This window comes from Ixodes scapularis, unplaced genomic scaffold, assembly GCF_016920785.2.
Source record: "Ixodes scapularis isolate PalLabHiFi unplaced genomic scaffold, ASM1692078v2 PGA_scaffold4__175_contigs__length_147842914, whole genome shotgun sequence".
In the NCBI taxonomy this organism is placed as follows: domain Eukaryota; kingdom Metazoa; phylum Arthropoda; class Arachnida; order Ixodida; family Ixodidae; genus Ixodes; species Ixodes scapularis.
The window spans coordinates 75,077,412-75,098,124 of record NW_024609879.1 but is presented as its reverse complement, the minus strand read 5'-3'; the positions used below and the strand labels follow the sequence as shown (position 1 = coordinate 75,098,124).

The following is a 20,713-nucleotide window of genomic DNA, read 5'->3' as shown; positions in this document are numbered from 1 at the left end:
TAACAATTTATTTTTGTAAGTTCTTGTGTGTTAACTTTGACTTTTACTCCGTCCTGTTTAGAAGTTTCTTTCCCGCGTAATTAGCGCTCTTGTGCCTAGTCTTCATTATTCCCGTAAACTAATACAACTTTTTTTCGGCACTTCACCCTTTTTTCTTGCGTAACTTTTTTCGCCATTAAATTAGAATTTTATTCTTTTCATCCTACGGCTGCTGTGTCTGCGCACATCACTTTTGCCCATATATATATATATATATACATATATACATATATATATATTTTTTTTTTTTTTTCAGTCAGTCACACGTTTTTTTTTTTTTTTCGAAAGTTTTTAGCTCACCGCGTGCGTGGCCGGAGCGGGCTGGCTCCCGTGCAGCGGCGCTCTCACCGTCGGCTCTCGCTGGCTGCGAGATTTTTGAGAGCGAGGGGAACGTCGCTCTCGCCTTGATAACGAAGTGGCGCAAAACAGCGAAAGCGAAGTTCCCCCTCGCTCTCAAATATCTCGCAGCCAGCGAGCGCCGCTGCAAGCGAGCGAGCCCGCTCCGGCCACGCGCGCGGTGGGCTCTGAAGTTTTGAAAAAGGCTTTACATTACCTACTTAAATAAGTTGTACAACTTCGCTATCAGGCCGCTTGTGAAAGTTGGTGCCGCTGGTTTAACGGCAGGGCGCTGTACGTCTAACTGAAATGTTGGTGTGGAAGGCAAGGTGTGTAAGTACATACCCCTTTCGTCTGTGTGAGGCGCACCCTTAACGTTCTCAACAGGAATTATGCGGGCCAACGTCCTGCATAATGTTTTTCAGGTTACTCGCAGTAGCGGAATTCTCAATGCCGCATCCCCGCAACCCAGACCACCGGTCTTCAATGCACGAAGTAATCCCATTCAAGGTCCTTCAACCCAAGCTATGAGAAAAAAAAAAGGCCGTAGAAGAGAAGGGCACGGATCAGGTATCCTGAAAGTTCACACGAAATACGGCACTGCGCAATAACAACACTCTTCCGCAAGGGTCTCGTGATATTGTGGTCAGCGTGTGGGCGTGTGAGTATTATGCCGACAACTGCCTTTACTTATCTTAGTAGAAATGTTCCGAAATGACTGGTAATGCCTTTGACCTTTCGAATCATCGGATGCTTGTGTTGGTCTTCAAGGTCTTTCTTCGAATAATGATGGATATTAGAAATACGAGAAGTGCACGCCTGTCTTTTACCCACGTTGAAAAGCCGAAGAAAACAGACAATTATTAAATGGATTAATCCGTGCGGCCTAGCCCTTGCCTAGCCGTTCAAATCGGGCTACAGCTTGCGCCACCTAAGCACGCTCATTCACGGCGCGCGCGAGAGACCCTGAGAGGCTGAGACGTTTAAGAGTTGCAGAGTTGCGCTGCTTCCTCGTACGGAAGTGGTAAGATAGATAAATGGGCTAGTTGGTACATAACTGCATGGAAAGTGACGAATACACAAGGACGAAGAAGGGGACCGAGACGAAGCGCTTCGTCTCTGTCCCCTTCTTCGTCCTTGTGTATTCGGCGTAGGGAGTCAACAACAAAGCATTGAAATAACAGAAGAATGAGCCGAGCTGATAAAAATTATCTTCAGAAAATTTACTAAACTTGGCCTGGAAGCACTGAGGATTTCCGTTTCTTCCAGGCATTAGAAGTTTCGATTTGGAAACTGATCACATTTTAACCATAGTTTCGGTTTGGTTCTGATTTAAATATAGCCAAGGCTTCGAATCCGTAAAGTTATGAAAATCGCCTCAAAATAAAAAAAAAAACTAAAAACCAGAATTATTATTTTAGCTATTAATTTAATTATTATTTGTTGTACGCTAATATTTTGATAATAAAAAATTCCTATTAATCTTTTTTTTTCGTGCCAGTGCACTTCGGTTTCTAACGTTTACAATACCAAATCCAAGCCGATCCAATGCATCTACTGCGTGCTGTACTGCGTAGTTACCGCATACTCTCCCAGGTATTTTCTGTCATTGTGGTCACCTCTATGTTCGCCGAACTTGCCGGGTTTTGTCTCACTGTGCCGTAGTTTGTTACGCTCGTGGGGGTCGGACCGCTGAACTTCAAGCCACCTGCCCGTCGTGCATGTTTGTAGGCGTTATCAGGTCCTGTATGCTGCTAGCGCTGGCACTTTGCTCAAGCTTGCCATGGCAGCCCTAACCACGACTTCCCCTGCAACATGTTTGCTAATGGTGACCAGTTGCGGAACAAAAAGAAAATTACGGTTCGACGAGCCAAACCTGCGTGGCGTGAAGACATCAGCCCGAGCCTGCAGCCTCTTATCAACCGAGATCGATTTCAAGAACGACCGGTTTCAGGTAATATATTTTATTTATTAATGCGATGGCATTCTTTAGCTACTTCACCCACCCCGCAGGGGGCACCTGTGAAAGCAGGTGTTTGGAGAGTGGCGTCTCCACGGACCCCGAGTCATGCGGGTTTGCCCGTCCACGTCTGGCTGTGCGTGGCTTTCGCATGTCCGGGGAAAAGGGCAACCTGGTGGTTGAGTCGAACCCAGGGTAGGTATGGACCCTTCAGGGCCCCCCGGGTGGGGCAATACACCACTTCGGCCCCCGCTTCCCGTAGACGGGTGTCCTGGCTTGGCCGGACCAGGATGATTGAGTCAGTCGCCATTTCTTGTACTATCCCCTCTTTTCTTTCTCTTTCCTCCTTTCTCCTATTCTTCGTTTTCACCTTCTTTTGCGGCAAAGGCTAACCTTGGGTGGTGACAGAACTCTCTCTTGATCCACACTTGGTTATAGCTTCCTAGTAGCACTGGTATTGTAACATACTCAGACAAGCCAGACCTGTTATGAGATGTTACCCCTTTCTTGTTGGACTCCGCGGTGGGTGGTGCGCTACGGATGCCGAAGTTTCTGCCCATCATATGGGTTCCAAGCAAAAAACCTCCCGCGATCGTACCCTGAAAACGGTCCGGAGCGAAGTATTTAGCAAAGAGACATTTGCTGCTGCCCAGACTAGCTTCAGCCGCTTTCTGGTAATGCACTCAGAAAATGGAAAACCACTTGCCAAACTTTCACCATTTCTTATTTCAAAGACTTTAGAAAACCTAATTGGTAAAAACTTAAAAGCAAAGAAACTAGCATCTGGCGACTTGCTCGTTGAGGTGGAAAGCGGAGTGCAAAGTGTTGTTCTTTTAGACTTAAAGAAGATCTCGGACTACAAAGTATCGGTCACCCCACATCGCATCTTGAACAGCTGCCAGGTCGTCATCTCAGAGGACGACCTGCTGGAGTCTAGCGAAGAGGAGATCTTGGAAAGCCTTACCGGACAGGGTGTGGTCGCCGTGCGACGCAACTTCATACGCAGAGACGGACAGGAGAGACCATCGAAGCACTTAGTTCTTACTTTTGCTTCCACTGTGCTGCCCGAGAACATCAAGGCAGGTTATCTTCGCCTGCAAGGTGCGCCCCTACATACCAAACCCGAGACGATGTTTCAAATGCCAACGATTTGGGCACAGCTCTGTTACCTGTGATGGGAAAACGACATGTGCAAACTGCGAAGCTACAGACCATTCAGCTGACACATGCGAGGGTACACTTCTCAAGTGTGTCAACTGCTCTGGTGCCCACCCCACCTACACTCGAGCCTTCCCAAAGTTTCAGGAGGAAAAGAAAATCCCAACGCTAAAGATCAAAGAAAACCTCACATACCCTGAGGCAAAGAAGCGATTTTCCTTCCTCCAAGGAGGAGAGCGTATACACGCCGTGCGCATGCGTATCGGTGGCGCGCTATGCGCCGCGCGTATGCGGAAACACCGAGTGTATGCTGACGTCGTCCTAGGGCTCGTCTTCTAAGTCGTCCAAGACGTTATTCTTAAGGTCGTCTTTGAGATCACCTTAGAGGTCGTTCTAGACATCGTCCGAGAAGTTTTTCCTGTGAGCGCCTTTAAATTCATCCTAAAAGTCGTCCCAGAGCTCGTCCTTGAGGTCATCCCACTCTATGAGGTCGTCCTAGAGGTCGTCTTTGGGATTACTCTAGAGGTCGTCCTAAAGGTCGTCCTTGACGTCGTCCATGAGTTAGTCATAAAGGACATCTCTGAAATCACCCTAGAAGTTGTCATATGTTCTAGACGTCGTTCTAGAGGTCGTTCCAGAGGTCGTCCTCGAGATCGCCCTAGAGGTCGTCCTAGACGCCGTCTTCGACTCCGAAATCCCCTTTCGGCTTAGACCACTGTCACGATCTTTCACCAGCCAGCCGGACGTCTAACCCTATTTCTTATTGCTCTCTCTCTCTCTCTTATATTGATATGATGGATATTAAAACCCCGAAAAGCACGATGTTGCGCGTCATCTTTCTTATTAAATCATTATCAGTCGTTTAATGTCGGTTCTCCCTTACCGATTAATGTACTGCCTCCAGATTCCTTAACAACATCGCACGAACGCCGCCTTGCCGGTAGATCAGCGCCTTATCACGGCGTGAAACAGCAAGTCAGCGAGTCTAGGCCTGTGCCTTCAGCCACAGGCGCGTAGTCTCGCTGACCTGCTCTCTTACCCCGCGATAAGGCGCTGACCTACACGCCGGTCGGCGTTCATGCGATATGGCTAAAAAATTTGGAGGCTGCATGAATTTACTGGCTTCGTTCTGCTTTGGTTTCAACTGCTAGAGTTAATCAGAGTTGGGTACCGTTTTACTAAAGACAAAACTGCCCATAGGACGGTATTACGCGCGTTCTATGGATTGCGTTGCGATGGGCTGTTTATGAAAAATTTCCTACAGCGATTTTGGCTTTCAAGAAACTTAAACGCCCGTTCAGATTTGCTAACATTCTCGTCAATTTCTGGAGAGGGTAAGAAATATTAACGAAAAAACTGTAAAAATGCAGGCGAGCCGCTGCGCATCTTCCATAATTCACGATACTGGGAAAAGGACAATCTTAGCGCGGAGTAAATGTAGGAAACAAAATTTGATATGTTTTTTTTAAATATTTCTATCACTGCCGGCATTAATCATGACTCTCACAAGTGTATGTAGTGTAATTTTTTTATTTTGCTTGCATTAATGTGCCGACGTTAATTTCAGCACAATTATTCGACAAGACTTCAATGAGTACGTTGACCTTCTTGAGGAATATCCAATTTGTGACATGTCTGTTGTTTGTGTCGTGAAGCCGCCATCTGGTGCTGGGATCACAAAAGAGGTTTGTTGTCTCACCATGTAATGCCTTGCTGTGCTGTTCGAAAATAGACAGCACACTCCGTGACAAAACTATAAAGAATCCCCTTTCACCTTACGATGTACCGCAGAAAACGCTACAAGCTATTACAGGCTACAGCGCATCAAGCGTTTGGAATATATTATGTGATTACGCCTCCTGCACGTTGCTTGGCCCCTCCCGAATGTCACGTGGCACACACACGGAATCGGATTGACTTCTATGACTTGTAAGCCTTTGCAGCGGTCCATCGTAAGGTAGAACGGAGCATATGCATATGTGCACATTGATATCAGCCACAGTTAAGACAGCAATTGAAAAAAATATGTTCATCTGGAATCTGATTGTCTTGTGTTTATGTGTTTTTCAAGCAAATCTTGATTATCAGCAAGATTTGTATTTACTTGACAATTACTGGAAAAAATACCTACCACATATTTGAGTAGAGCAAATCATATGCGATTATTATACATTATCATGTTTAGGAAGATAGGCCGTAGATCCCCGTTGTCGAGCAGTTTTACCACTTGCCATTGCCTTCTAAACGTTGGTGGTTTCGTCGTAAAAAACTGAGACACAAGAAAAATAATCATAAATAGAAAACTCGACTCAAAATGCAGATGTTTTGTCGTGTTGTCCGTTATTTTATTGACTTGTTGACCGTTCTTTTATTTATCTGTGTCTCAGGGTTTCGCATATATTTCCTAACGAGCTCGCTTGCGTACTATTGCTCCCGGCTGTTTGTTTTGATGCCTGTATTGGTCACGCTCCATTAGATACAAAAGTTTAAAGTCATTGACCGCGGCATTGTTCTTTTGTGGCTAACCAAACAACAATGCCTGGAAGGCCGCAATTTGAAAACAAGGGTGGTCTTGCTCCATTCATCACATATACTACACTCCAAGACCAGTGCTCGACGCACAGCACACTGACGTTGCACCGACGGTACCATCTTTCAGAGCAGCTTGATAACCGAGTGGCACAACTTAATCAAATAGCTAATGTGCGTCTTACTGACCTTAAAAGAAATCGTTTTTTATCGCATCGCAAAACTTAGGTGTTTCTTTTTTCTAGTCTTTTCTAGGTACTTTAGCTGTTTGATAAGTTCTATCGCACCGTTATCAAACATCCTCGCAAAGAGTGGTTCAGTCAGTCCGACGTCAGTGCGCTCTACCTCGAACTGAAATTTTGGAGTGTAGCATATCAAAATGGGTGTAAGACTATACCCTTTTTTACAGTGTGTTGGGTTCTATAAATGACCACGGCTAAATGCAAGATGTCAGGCGTGACTTTTGTTGACCTTGTTTGTTCTTTGCTTGTCCGCCGAGGATTTGCCTGCGGCCAATCTGTCTGGCCAGCCTTCAGACCAAATTTCACTTAACATCAAGACCTCTTCCTTTTTCTCTTCGCTTGGCGCTTTTTCTGCATACTAGAGGCACTAGCTTAGGCTATTGTGTCTTTAGAGGTTATTCGTTTTTTTTTTTGGCTGCCAAAGTAGCACCTTATAAAAAAAATAAGCATGTTTACTTTGATTCTGCTCAGGTGAAAACTTTCATATTTTTATCCTGCCATGCAGTGCTTGATGCAATTATTTTCTTGCTTGAAGGTGGTTGCATGTACTTCGCAACGAAGGAGATGGAAGCTCCAGACAACAGTTCTGTGCATAACTTCAGCAATGCTATCAGGTACTGAAACCTCAGCATTGTTACATGACACCTTCTGCTACTTGGTTGATCCAATAAAGTAGGAAAACTTCACTTTGATATCTGAGCCGCATTATGGGATAATTAATTTTTACTAAAAATGTCCGCCAGAAAAGTACATTATTTTGACCGTGTAGAGTACTGAAGACATATCAGCCAGCATCATGTTAATTATAGACTGCTAAGATGAGCACTGGTATGGGGTAACATTCAAAGCCAATAATAAAATCACTCAGGCAATCGCAGTGCCATGTGCTTTGGTATCATTGAGACGAGAAGTCTGTAGCATGAAAATCTTTAAGCCGTACTGATCATGCAGATGTTTACTCTGTTTTGTTCCGAAGATGACGACGGCAGAGATTTTACTCTTCCTGACTTGGGCATCCTTCACGATGCTGTGACCGGAAACAACCCGCTCGGATCCTACGCCGGAACAAGAATTGTGGACGTCCTTTTTCAGGAGATGACACGACTTACACTGTGAGAATGCATGCTGACCTGTGTGTATGGGCCTACTGTGTCTCTGAAATTTTTAATTTAAATGATTTTAAAATTTAGCATGACACAGATAGCAGCTTGTTTTTGCAGGTACTTATCTAAGCAGTTTTATCGGAAGGTGGGCACAGCACTTGTACAGCACCATCATGAGCTTGCCGACACCTGCGGAAGTGGGCATGTGAGTATCATAATGTAATAACATTTCTGGCTTGGTTTTTGCCATGACGTGGAAATGCTGGCACCTGAGAACCACCATTCACCTCATAAAGCCGAGAGGGCAATTTTATTTTCCAGATATGCGTAATGAGCTTCGTATGATAAGAACATATTTGGTTTATTTTTGCTTGAGTGACATGAAAAATAGTGTAGCAGAAATCGATTTTAGTTAACATGCACATAAAACAAGTTCTAAAGCGTAACGGCCATCTACGTTCCGCAGAAAGAAAAACAAAGCTCAAATGGCTGACTAACGAGCATGAGGTCTTGTAGTTTTAATTAGAATGGTGACTGCTTTTTGCGAATTTTTTTTATTATTTATTATACGCAAATGTTATTTGAATTTTAAAAAAGCAGAAAAAATGTAATAGCTGCTGCAATGAGTCATTGTCAATGTTAATGGAATTAAACTTCACAATGAAAATAAAACATAATTTGTTATTCGGCACTTTCTGAGTTTCCATTTTTCATTACAGTATTACCTGCATTGAAAAGGGTATAGATTATTTATTGCCGGAAGGCATTCAGACAATTTGAATAAATAAATAAATCTCAATACTCCAGGATTCATAAGTCATGCTCATCCGCCAAAAGTTCAAAAATGAGAGACGGAAACTGGAGACTGACCGTGTGTGCGCAAACCGACTAAAGTTTGGCAGCAGCGGGAAACAACGAAGGGCGGCTGTCGACACGACATCAATGGAGTTGCAGCGGGGCAAAGTTGGCGCAACACTGGTTGGTGATTCAGAACTCAGTGTAACGCCACATGTTTTTTTTTTTTTAAATAAAATTACAATAATTGTCCTTGTTGAATCCATATGCAGTCCGAAGGCTTGGCTCCCAGCGGAGAACACGAATACAGTCTCACACAGCATGAGGCCTGGTTAGTCACAGAGCGGACCAAACCAAAGCCCGACAGACAACAAATGTGCTGCAGGCTCGAGTTGACGCATTCCGCAAGGGTCAAAGACTTGTGCAAGTTATCAATTGCTGGAGCTATAGACAAGTATTCCTATCTCAGGGGCATTGAATGGGTGAGTAGTTTCTTCTGGGTACCCAGTTTGTAGAAGGGCTTTACTTACATGAACCAGCTTATACAGAGCTGTCCTTTTTTCTAAGAAGCTGTAATTTTACAAACTTGTATTCTGAAAACCAAGCATTTTTTTTTTCACTGAAACAATTTAACAAACAAAACGTGATGTAAAATTTAATCCCAAGACTGAAAAAAAAAAATCAAGGACGACAATACTCAAAGGCTGTGTGTTGTGTCGTCCTTTTTTCTTGAGTCTCTCAGTTTTGTCCTAAATTATGTTTAACCATCACCATCTGGTTAGCGTCCTAATGTTTTGCTCGTAACACATTTGTGAAAACATTAAGACAGGGGCAGAGAGTGTTTCAGCAAACTTTTTTTAGGTTAATGTAAGCACAAGTTGTCGCTTAACGGTTTCTGGCATACAACGAAATTACTCATCAGAATTAATGTTTTGCATAATTTGTTCAGTCACCCACCATGTTAGTTATGACGTTTCTGCCTTTAATATCACCGAAATTAACTATAGCCTGAACCAAGGTTGACCATTTTCCGTTCATTTTTACGTTTCGGAGCTGCACTATATCTATTAAAATCTACTTTGGCAATGCAGTGCTACCTTTAACGCTTGCAAGTTCCATATTGCCAAAATATTCACGAAGCCAATAACTTGCGTAAATTGAAGGTGCATTCATGTCTCCAGTCTAGTTTTCGAATTCCAACGTTTATACACATAGGTTTGTGGTCATGGTTATGTCTGTCATCACATTTGTAAAAAAATGAGGGCACAAAGTAAAGGATTCTACCGTAGTTATACAACGTGACAAAATGCTTCAAATTCGTTAGTAGTCTAATAAAACGCATTTAATAATGACGTGAAAGAAAACATTAAGAATTTAACTGTTCTTACAAATGCATGTGTTTTCTGTAAAACGTCCACAATGTTTCAGTTCCTTGAGGATTTCAAGCAACTTTTGAAGAAAGATGGGAATGAAGCGGTCGAGGCGGCGTTCAATAAGGTTGTGGAACTTGCTCTAAGTGGAGACCTAGGGGCTACAAAAGAAGATCTGAAGCCTTTACTGGAAGCTGACCAGCCAGCAACCGGTGCAAGACGCAAAAAACGTAAGTGATTTTTCGTGTATACTAGAAATAAATGGCATATGTATATGATCTGCTCAAAGCAATACTATACCGCTTTGAGCCTAACATATACCAACAGAAGGATGGTATATGTTGCCTTGTATGTTTGGAAATGCGCGGATGTTCAGGTTGGTGTAAAAACGATATGCCTTCTCTATTGGATTTCTTTGCTCTTAAGGTTAATAGATGTGTGTTTCAGTAAAACATACGATTTGCAGGGGTACTATTTTCAACACACGTTGTTTTTCTCATCTCTTTTTTGTGCACTTATTTTAAAATGTTGTCTCTTTCACTGTTAGCTTGTACAGTGTAAATTACTGTGTAACTTAAATGGGTGCAGCTTAATTTACATATTAATCGTTTAAATAAATATGTCATTGATTTCATGTGAATAGTTACACAAAATACAGCAGTGCTACGGGTAAAAATGTTACATTTAATATCACTTTTTCAATGTGCATTGCGGACTAACCGTTCCCTTAGATACAAATGTTGAGTGCTAAGCAGTTTTTTTTCCTCCGTAAAATAGGAGTGTTGTGTGGCAGCTGCTTAAATATTTGCGATTAGTGTAAGATATTTCTGTCACGGGAAATGCTTTTCTGGATTCATGACTTAAATTTATTCGAAGGGGCAGTTTTGAATGAAAATACCTCTTGTTTTAAAGTCATTTGACATGCTGGTTGTTCTGCTTTAAACGCATCCAGTTATTTTCACTGCTGTTTCAATATAAGTAAGACCAAGCAATGTTTTATGACAGTATGCGAGTAATGTGCATTGAGCTACATCACAGGTGCTACTACACACAAATTTCTCGAATGGTTCAAGCTGAGTTTGAATGTAATTACTCCAGTTAAAAAATAAAATAAAAAAAAGAAACTTGGAGGACAGAAAGAACAGTTCCCTTTATTTACGCATATTACATATTTTGGCACAATGATTTATCCAGCGCATAAATATTTAAACGAAGCTTACCTGGAAGGTATATTTTGCTTACAAAAATGTATAGTATCGAAGTCAGCTTCTTAAGTCCTTGGATCTTAAACGTACCATGGAGTACCAAGCATGCATTCACTTCACAATAAGCGCCCGCCCGCAGCATCTGAAACGTTTCGAAGCTAAGCAAAGGACGTATTAAAGTTCAACCCAGGCTTCTGAGCCCACCTTTGGTATATGAAACGCTTCTCCGTGCCATCAGCTTTTCCGAGCGCGTCGCTGCAAAGTGGTTAAAGCCCGCCATGTCATGTACTAACAAGTGTATATCCACCTGTTTTTGAATGAAAATCACCGAATGTTAAATGGACAGTCGCTCAGTGTTTTACAGATTGTCTTTTCTGAAGGACAGCACTATCTGTCTACGTCTAACACATTAGTTTATCTTTTAGAGCAGATGTAAGAATTTGTAGCTTTCTCAACCCTATGTACATTACTCAAAGCTAAGAACCTTATAAATAGTTGCAAGCAAGGCACGTAGTCACCACCATATCTGCACATGGGAGCAGGTATATGTAAATAGATGCCTGTCTAAGTCACCTTCACTCACACCTTGGATGCGCTTGCACTCATGAGACACCAGCTGGATGCCACGCCTGCGACTGTCTTCAGGAAGGTTTGAAGAAAAGAAATCTTATTTTTAAAGCCATTCATTAAAAAATGCACTGTTACATTATCATGAATGCCTCGGTTTCACCTGCATGCTATGGGCTTTTTAAAACCTTGCCCTCCTTCATTATCGTGTTTTTAGTAAAGACGTGCAATCTGTTTGTTTTCAATTTAGCACAAGTAACGTACGGCTCAGTTTTGTTATGCGTTTCTGTCGCAGACGTTCAGGCCATGCGTGTCCTGGAACTCCTGGCAAGAGTACTTAAGCAACCTAGGGCAACTCACATGATTTTTTTGCCTTTGGTAAGTTTTTATTTGAAAGCTGTCATTGTAAAACATTGTTTGCGTTGCACAAAATGATATATAAGTGTTAATATACTTCGGTCCTTAGAAGAAACTTATAATTATGTATAAGGTCCCCCTGCAGGTTCCAGTTTCCTAGACCTCCCATGATCACATAAAAAAAAACATCACACTCTAAAGTTGTTTGGTTGTGGTGTAACTAATGAAAATCCCCTTTGATGACATTGTTAGGTCTGGAGGCACCCCATGCAAAGGCCATTTTTATCTCCTCAAGAATATCTCACAAGGTTTGGCAGAAAAAAAACAAGAAAACTTATAGGTTTAAAATGAAATATTTCTAACAGGAAATCAGATGTCTGACAGTAATTTACTGAGAACCAAAATAATATTTTAAAATACGAATATTTTTAATACTTGTGATTTTAGCATAGATACTTTATCATATTTCAACTGAAATCATTTTTCAACAAGCATACCTATGATCGAAAACAGCAGTTATTCACTTATCTCAACAGAAGATAAAGCTGATATCTAAGTATTGAGTGTTAGTCGAGCTCCATTATGTGGCCGACTGCTCCGGCTTATGCTGATCACATCGCAAAAGAACTTCAGTCAGCTAGAACATGTTGCCTTTATAAATAGAAATAGAGGTGTACATCATGTGACTGCGAACTGTATTATCTATACTGCTGTGACCTATTTCTTTTTAGGAGGCAGAGATGCCACTTACCCCTTGCATCGTATTTTCGGGCCCGAGTTTAAAACAGGCCGAAGCGCTTTTCCTCTACATCCAGAAAAGACGACTGCTACGCGTCATAGATGCAGTGGAAGGGACTACAGCAGTCATGGCAGCCTACTGGATGTTTGATTTAAGGTACAGCAGAAAAGCGTTTAATATTTGTTGCGTTTTGGAACACCTATTCTTAGGGGTTTTGATTTCAAGGCCCAGGAGCGTCGCCCAACGCTTTATTGCGAAACACAAGACGTCGTTCACTGCCTAAGTCTGTTTCAGGATGTTTGATTTTTATTTGAACAGATCTTTCTTTAAAGATTGGGTGACCGGTTAATATAGCGGGTGTTTCAGCGAAGACTCACAAAAATTCCTAAAATTATCGTAATCAAGGCAAAAATGTAATTTTTTCGGTACAGCATTATTCTTGGTGGCAGACGTCAGAAAATGCGCGATAATTGCTAATTAGTCTGGTACTTAATTACAAATTACTAATTAACTTTCTATAAAGTGAAAATAAGCATATGGTTCAAGCTAGAACCTTATGCTTTTTCTAAGGTAAGAGTTTTTATATATTAATAGATCCGGGTTTTTTTTCGTTTTTGTCGCCCGATTCCAAAAAGTAAATACACAGTAAAAAAGCTCTGTCCACAATGATGCCTACAGAGGTGTGACATAGTCGTTTCGGTTTCTTCGTATCTAGCTGGGCATCGCATCTTATGTGGATATGCCAATGACACACTGCCGAGAGAGTGACAGGGTACCAGGACCGTGTGTGTCACACTTTTTGGAACAATCGTAGAGGACCTCTGGCGTTTTCGTTTATAGTTTCGGAATCGCGTGTCAAAAACGCGGAAACTGATCTCTTCATATTCCAAAGCACTTTCCATTCATTCAAATCCTTAAAATTGGGTTAGTCTCTAATTTTAATTTCTCTCAACGCTGCAATGGAAACAAAACGCATAAAATGGTTAAATTAAACCCAACAGACTTAAGTTAATTAGACTACAGATTATTGGTTATGATGCGATATGATGTCCGTTGAGCCCGACACACATCAAGTGAAGATGTTACTCGTATACTGATCATCCTTTTTACATCTGTACGCATTAAAACCATCCCCACTGTATTGTCGCTGTAGCGTGAGTGCGCACACCATGCTCTCTAAGGAGCATGGATATTGAATGAGCTCGTTCTTGTATACACCGAGGAAGCTATATATATATATATATATATATATATATATATATATATATATATATATATATATATATATATATATATATATATATATAGGGTGTTTTTTTTTAAGCTTAACAGATTTTTTTTTTAAAAAAGCCGTGAAATTTACACTTATGCCGCTTGTGGAAGTGGGTTATACGGCCAGGGGGACATATTATAAAGGGCTAATCGTAACAATCAGTCGACTAATTAACTAAAAATTCGTTAATTAACTTTTTAATTAACAAAAATAGACGTATAGTTCCAATTATAAACTTGCTTAGCGTCATCGAAAACCGCTAAGGGCCGGTTGCACCAACGCCGCTTACCTTAACCCAAAGCGGCACTTTCCTAAGCCGGCTTAGCGCCCTAGACCGAGCTTAGGTAAGCACGGGTTTAAATTCCGGTTGCACCAAGGTTAAGCCGGCTTTACAGACGCGCCCCTAGCTAAACGTTGGATTTGCGTAGGGAATCTAGGGACCAACAGAGCAAACTAGGGAACGCTCAGAGCGACGAATACGATTGGCGGACAGGAATCACGTGATGTAAACAAACAAAAAAAAAAAGAAAAACTGCCGTAGTAGTTGTCGTCGGCGTCTGCTTTTCGCTGTATTTCTTCGGTGAGTAACAAATTAAAGGTCTCCAAATTCAATCATTTTTTCGTTTAACTTTCGATAACAGAAGTCAAAGCTTCAAAGAAACACGAATGCTCTTTACATCTGTGATTGTGTGTTTAATATCGGTTGATAACAGGATATTTTGACAGTGGTAGTAGTTTTCGTGCTCACATTTTGAGGCGAAGGAGCCATCGGGGGCCCCAAAACTCACCGAACGCGAGAAGGACACTCTACTCACTACATCGCTGAAGACAAAACATCATGGATATAAGTAGGCAGGTAAGATGACTACTAAAACCAAGTCAAGCCTGAGAGCGATGAAGTTGAAAACAGTGACGAACTCGCCACGGCAGCTGCGAAAATGCCCGGAAATCGTCGAATAGAAGTCGTCGAGAGGTCAGGTCACGAGACCTTGCATCGACGGTACTCGTTGCTATCAGCAAGGTGACAGAACTGCACTGTACCGTCGTTGAACATCCGCTGCAGCCTCAAACGGACTTCAGTTTCACACTGTCGAGTTCAGAAAAAAAAAAAAAAAAACTCCCACTAGTACGGTCGTCTTTTCGCATCACCTGCCCCAGCCTGCCCCGATACAGCAATGAACGAATCTAACATAGTAGTCGTTACGATTTGTCGTCGCCACGAATGAAAGATATAAAGAAAAATATTCCTAAAAAATCGCGATCACCAAAAAAGTTACGGAGAACACAACAAGGCGCAACTTTCAACTGAATTTTATTGAAAACGTGGTCCGGTATATAGTCTCAACCATCGTCACAATGACAACAAACGACAAAAGTAAAGGGAAAATACCATCACAGAGCACAACTCGGAAACAACAGTATATCGTGCTCGGGAAACGAATGAAAGATATAAAGCAAAGTATATAAAAAAAATGCGATCACCAAAAAAGTTACAGTTATGGAACGATACAGTTTTCTGAAGCCAAGATTCTACTCGCGAGATAAGGAAAATTCACTGAAGATTATCTCCAAATTCAGAAAACGAAAGAATTTGAATTTTCGCTGTTTTATTACTTAAAAGCGCCGCAATCTAATGCAAACGGCAGAGGTGTCGACAATCAGCTGATCGCCGAGATCATGTACTGCTACTATTCAACGCGCTGATCAGATTGAAGGATACGCGCTGCAAGTGTAAATAAACAAGGTGGTGAATAACAATACGTTACAGCTATGCGAAAATTAGTAAATACATACGAATAAGCTCGTTGACAGAAGAACCAACGGGAATACAGACGTGAGCCCCACAGCTCCGTACGCTTCTCGGTTAGGGCTAACACGCCCTGAAAGTGGAGAGCCAACGTGAAAACAGGGGTCGATAAACACTTCACGCGACAATATTTTGCATCCTTGTCACAATCGAGAGTCATTTTGTCGAGACTTTCACGCTGATGTAGCCTAAAACACTTTGCACAACCAATTTCGTCCACCGCGTCGACCGTGACAAACCAGCCGCCATGTTTTTAATCCAGGATTAAGAAACAACCAGAAGCAAAGCGCCCAATGTTGAGCGCTTAAGTTAAGCGTAGCTTAGTGCTAGGTTTCGCGATAAGCGAGTTTGGTGCAACCGAACGAAACCGAAACTAAGCTTAAGTTCCCGGCTAAGCTCCGCTTTGCGCTAAGCGACGTTGGTGCAACCGGCCCTAGATCAGTAATTTTCAGAAAGACTCTGAACGCATGAGAAGCGTAGAAGTGCACTAAAGTTACCACTCGTGGAGCAGGTACGAAGCTACAGGTTGCGATAAGGCGCCCGCGCGATTTTTCCGTCTCTTATCTAGCCCCAGCCTTGTACCTGCACCACGAGTAATAACTTTAGTACAATACTACGCTTTTCACGCGCCGAAAGTCTTTCTGAAAATTACTTATTTAGTGGTTTTCGATGACGCTGAGCAAGTTTCTAATTGGAACCATATGTCTATTTTCAGTAATTAAAAAGTTATTTAACGAATTTTAATTAATTAGACGACTGATCGTTACTATTAGTCCCCTGTAATATGTCCCCCTGGCCATATAACTCACTTCCACAAGCGGCATAAGAGTAACTTTCACGGCTTTTTTAAAACAAATCTGTTAAGCTTAAAAAAAAACACCCAGTATATATATATATATATATATATATAGGCGTAGTGGGCAACAAACACTTGACGCTGGGAGTTTTAAAATTCTGAAAGATTGTATCTGCAAGACGCACAAATGAAAAGAGTATTCAACTTTCATGTACAATTTTGTCTTTATTGATTAGTGGATGCATGCATGAGGCAATCACTTAGTTAAGCAAGAGTATATGAAGTTTTTTCGAACGTTTTCAGCAGCACAAACATTTTTAATTTTGGCACTGTAAACATTACAAGTAATATAAACATCATATACGGCCAGACATTGCAGACATTGGATGTTATAGAATGTCTCTAAACGTATGTACATATACTCAGATTAACTTGGCTATTACAACCCATGCACATCACAAGCAGCCCATGTGCACTGAGAAAAAACCAGACTAACCTGACTGTATACAGCCAAGTCAATCTGAGTGTTTTTCTCGGTGCTTGCATGCGGTGCTTGTGATGTGCATGTGCACTCTTACACCCATATTCACGTTTCTGGGGGTGCAAGGGTGTAATGGTGACAAAAATAAACATCAAAAGGGTGCTCAAGTGTCCAACACACCGTTTTGCGAGGGTGTAGGGGTGCGAGTTATAGACACAAAAAAAAACCCTTAAAAAAGTTTATTGTGCATTGACACTGGCGAAATTTTGGCTGCAGTTTCGTACTTACGTTCTTGAAAGGCTTAATTAATAAGGGGAGAGCATATATTAATATAAAAATGACGTCCGTCTATACACGAACCAACGTTATTAAACCACTCTGTTGGGAAACTTCCATAAAACTGCTTTAAAAGGTGGCCCCAATTTGTCGTTGAGCACCGAGCTAATAACGAACACAACGCCACCACTTTTCCCGCAGCGGCCAGGTGAGGAACCGCACGCTACTTCTATTTTGGCTTTAATCGGCCATTTTGGCGCCGAAACAGATACTGTGGAAGAGGTTATAGGGGGTGCCACGCCCGTCTCCCCAGCGGACGCGCCGCGCCTTACCACAGAAGTTAAAATGCACCTAGGTTGGGACGCGCTATCTGAAAGCACTGCTGAGGCATGTTTGTATAAAAACAATATTAATTGTGCCGCAAAACCTTGCAAACTAAAAATTTTTAAAACATCACGCGCCCTTCATTTTGTACTAAACTCAAATAAATTTCATACAAAAAGAGTCTTTTCCGTTTGTTTTTAAGCGAAAACATGCTTTCTAAAAGCTCATGGTAACCACAGTGCAGAAAAATGATAAAGAGTGGCGCTGTTGTCGTATTTAGCTCTGTCTCGGTGGACGCCAGTGGCCCAGATTTCAACGGCGAGTTTCCCAAATGAGTGGCTTAGTAACGTTGACACGAACTGATCTCTATTACGTCGCGGCGAGGTGGTGGCGCGTAGGGGCGCACTTCCGGTCTGGGGCTGTGGGGGGAAGTCCCCATGTGAGATGTGTATTCCAGCGTTGTTTTGAAAGGAATCAGACAAAAACCTGCCTTCTCGTCAAAACGCCGCGACTGGGGCTGTACCAAAAGTGTAGAGAAAGGTTCGAAGGTCAGTTTTCATGTGCTCGGTTCGTCCCAGAACGTGGATATGTGTCGTGAGAAAAGAGAACCAGACGCCGTCGGACCACGATTGCTCGGGCGGGAAGCACTTTGGGTCGAATTCACGGATACTTGTGGTCATCAGATTTATTTGTTTTGTTCCAACATGAATGCCCGAAAACAGTCGAGTTGTACGGACAAACTGCAAACTACGCTCAGTGCGTCTTCAAGTTCAAACGGCCACGTGCTCGTTCGAACTGTCGTCTGCTCTTTCAAATGTTTCTGCTTTTCGTCTGCTCTTTTAGACGACACCGGCCCGTAGACCAAACGTAGGCCCGGTACTTGTGCCGGGCCTCAAAAGACTTAAGTTTGAAGGTTGGCAAGCAGGCTCGATGTAAACAGTAGATACAAGGAGATGTTTATCATTGTTACCAGCGGCCATCACCGACTTGTTATGCCTGACTCACTTGGTCCGGTTCTGCTTGAGATTCTTAGCATCAGCGTCGACCATCTCAGCTACGGTTCACACTTTTGCAGGGCGACGTCGCGAGTGAAAACTGCGAGCAAAATCTCATCATGCGAATCAGGCTTTAGCGTACATACTGCGGCGTCCATGCGGAATGAATCGCCACATGTCACATTATTCACGCGAAGTTTTGCGGTGTAACGAGCCTCGGTGATTTCGCTGAGGCCGCTCAAGTAGTCACATTGCCAGGGACACGTAGAATCAACATTTCGAACGCGAAAAGGGGCAGGGGGACACACACCGACGCCGACAACATCGCATTTCAATGGTTTGCTTAGGGGCGACGGCGAGTTTCTTGCCCACACTCCATCGCGCATGCGCGGCGTTCGTGGCGTCCGCTAAGGGAGCTTCGGTTTGTTTGTAAACATGAGTTGGTGTATATGAAGGCACCATCGACGTAACGGGCGCAAAAATTCAAGTATTTCCGGTTTCGACTAGACAATCCCTCTAAGGTCAGGTGAAGTTACAAAGGCTGAACAATCATGTTGTAGTACGATTCTAAGGAGCGATTGGGGGGGGGGGGGGGGGGGAGGCACAGGCGATTTTGGCATTCGATAAAACTGAAATATTGCTTCACCAAATATCATTTCTTGGGTAATACAACTGTGGCATTAGTTAGAAAAATATATAGAGAGAAAAAAAAAACAAAGCACGTTGATTAAGCTGCAATAACTACAACGTTGGGAACTAGATAAATTTCACAAGCCTACAGATAATGCAAAAAAAGTAACACACGTAAACAAAATATTTTATGCCGAAACACCTAAAACCCGACCTACATTGCACCAGAATTCAACCCTCAGAATAGGTGGCAGATGTTACTGCGCCGTCGACATCGCAGATCGCAGTCTGTCGGAAGCCTGGATGTTAGCATCCTTGTCGCTGGCGACGACTACTTTGTACAGGTCGTTCCTCCTATGTTTGGTGCGGGACATCTGGTCCCTTACCGAATCCAGATACTTTATATCGACATCGGCAAGCACGATCTCTTCACCAGCCCCAGCCGACCGGACCACCTTGCCAGTGGGATCTACAAGCAAGCTGTGTCCCCAGAGGACGTAGTAGGCCGCTTTGTCCCTCGAGGGCGACACGGACGCCACGTAGAGCTGGTTGTCGGCCGCCCTGGCCCTCGACAAAAGCTCCCAGTACAGCGGACCGTTGTACATGTTGAACGCTCCGGGATACAGCAGCAACTTGCAGCCGAGCCGCTCGTACAGCTCGGCAAAGGACGGGAACGCGATGTCGTAGCATACGGCGACGCCCACTCTGCAGAACGGTGTATCGAAGGTCGTCACTCTGTCGCCCGGTGTTAAGAAGCCCGCCTCGCTGAAGGTGAATTTGCTGGGGACGTGGGTCGCGTAGAGGTGTACCTTGCGGTGTTTGGCCAGCAGTGAACCGTCCGGTCCGTAGGCCAAGCAAGTGGTGTAGAGTTTGTCACCCTCCCTCTCCGACAATGTTCCGCCAATGAGGTAGACCTGGTTGTCGCTGGCCCAGCGTGACAGCATCTCGCTGGTCTTCCCGGGAATCGGCTCGGCGTACTTGGCGATGTACTTCGGCTCGTACGGGAAGTTGAAGCATTCTGGAAGGCAGACCATCTTCGCTCCCGCAGACGCCGCCTCTCTGATTCTCTCACTGGCTCTTTCGAGGTTTTTAGAAATATTGGGGGTCACCGCAAGTTGTAGCAGGGCAAGGCGAAACTTGTTAATAGCCATGATGCGGGAATCGGAGCGAATATTCCCTTGGCTGCACGGTTTCGAAAAATGGAGCGCGAAACAACAAAAACGGTATGCTGGCAGATGTGCTTCAGCTGGTGCGAGTTACGGGTGTGAGCGGGGCCTTTTATATCCAAGGCGCAGGGCGGTCATAGCTTTTTATTAACGTTTGCAACCACGTGACAGCAACGATGCACTCAGAGGGAACAGGCCTGCGCAAAGCGTCATACTTTAGGCATAGTAGACCCGCCCCAACAGCGGTAGACATGCCGAACCTCCGCCGGGGTAGAATAAACAAGAGCAAGGTCTGAAAAGGCGAATGACCAGATTGTCGTCGGTGTTTTCGAACCACCAGCCTTGCGCCTGTTCCACGAGTAGTAACTGCGGCGCACATACGTGCTTCCCACGTGCTTCAAGCTATTCTAAAAGTGACTGCATGAGTGGTTTTCGATGATGCTCAACAGTATAAATGGAAACATGTTTTTTTTTTCAAATTGAAAAGAAGTTAATTACAAAATTTTATCTATTTTTTTTTACTCATCGGGACGATTAACTCTTTACATCATGCCCCAGGTAGCAT

The 20,713-nt window shown here is 43.2% G+C and overlaps 1 protein-coding gene and 1 pseudogene across 1 annotated transcript; one reads left to right on the top strand and one right to left on the bottom strand.

Moving 5' to 3' along the window:
• Positions 1 to 2,190: 2,190 nt before the first annotated feature.
• On the top strand, positions 2,191 to 12,683 carry LOC115332617 (annotated as a pseudogene).
• A 6,556-nt stretch (positions 12,684 to 19,239) lies between these two features.
• LOC120839934 (omega-amidase NIT2-like) lies at positions 19,240 to 20,133 on the bottom strand. The gene has a single exon (XM_040210334.1). It carries the CDS (start codon positions 20,131 to 20,133, stop codon positions 19,240 to 19,242), a length of 894 nt encoding a protein of 297 aa, XP_040066268.1.
• Between the last annotated feature and the right edge of the window lie 580 nt (positions 20,134 to 20,713).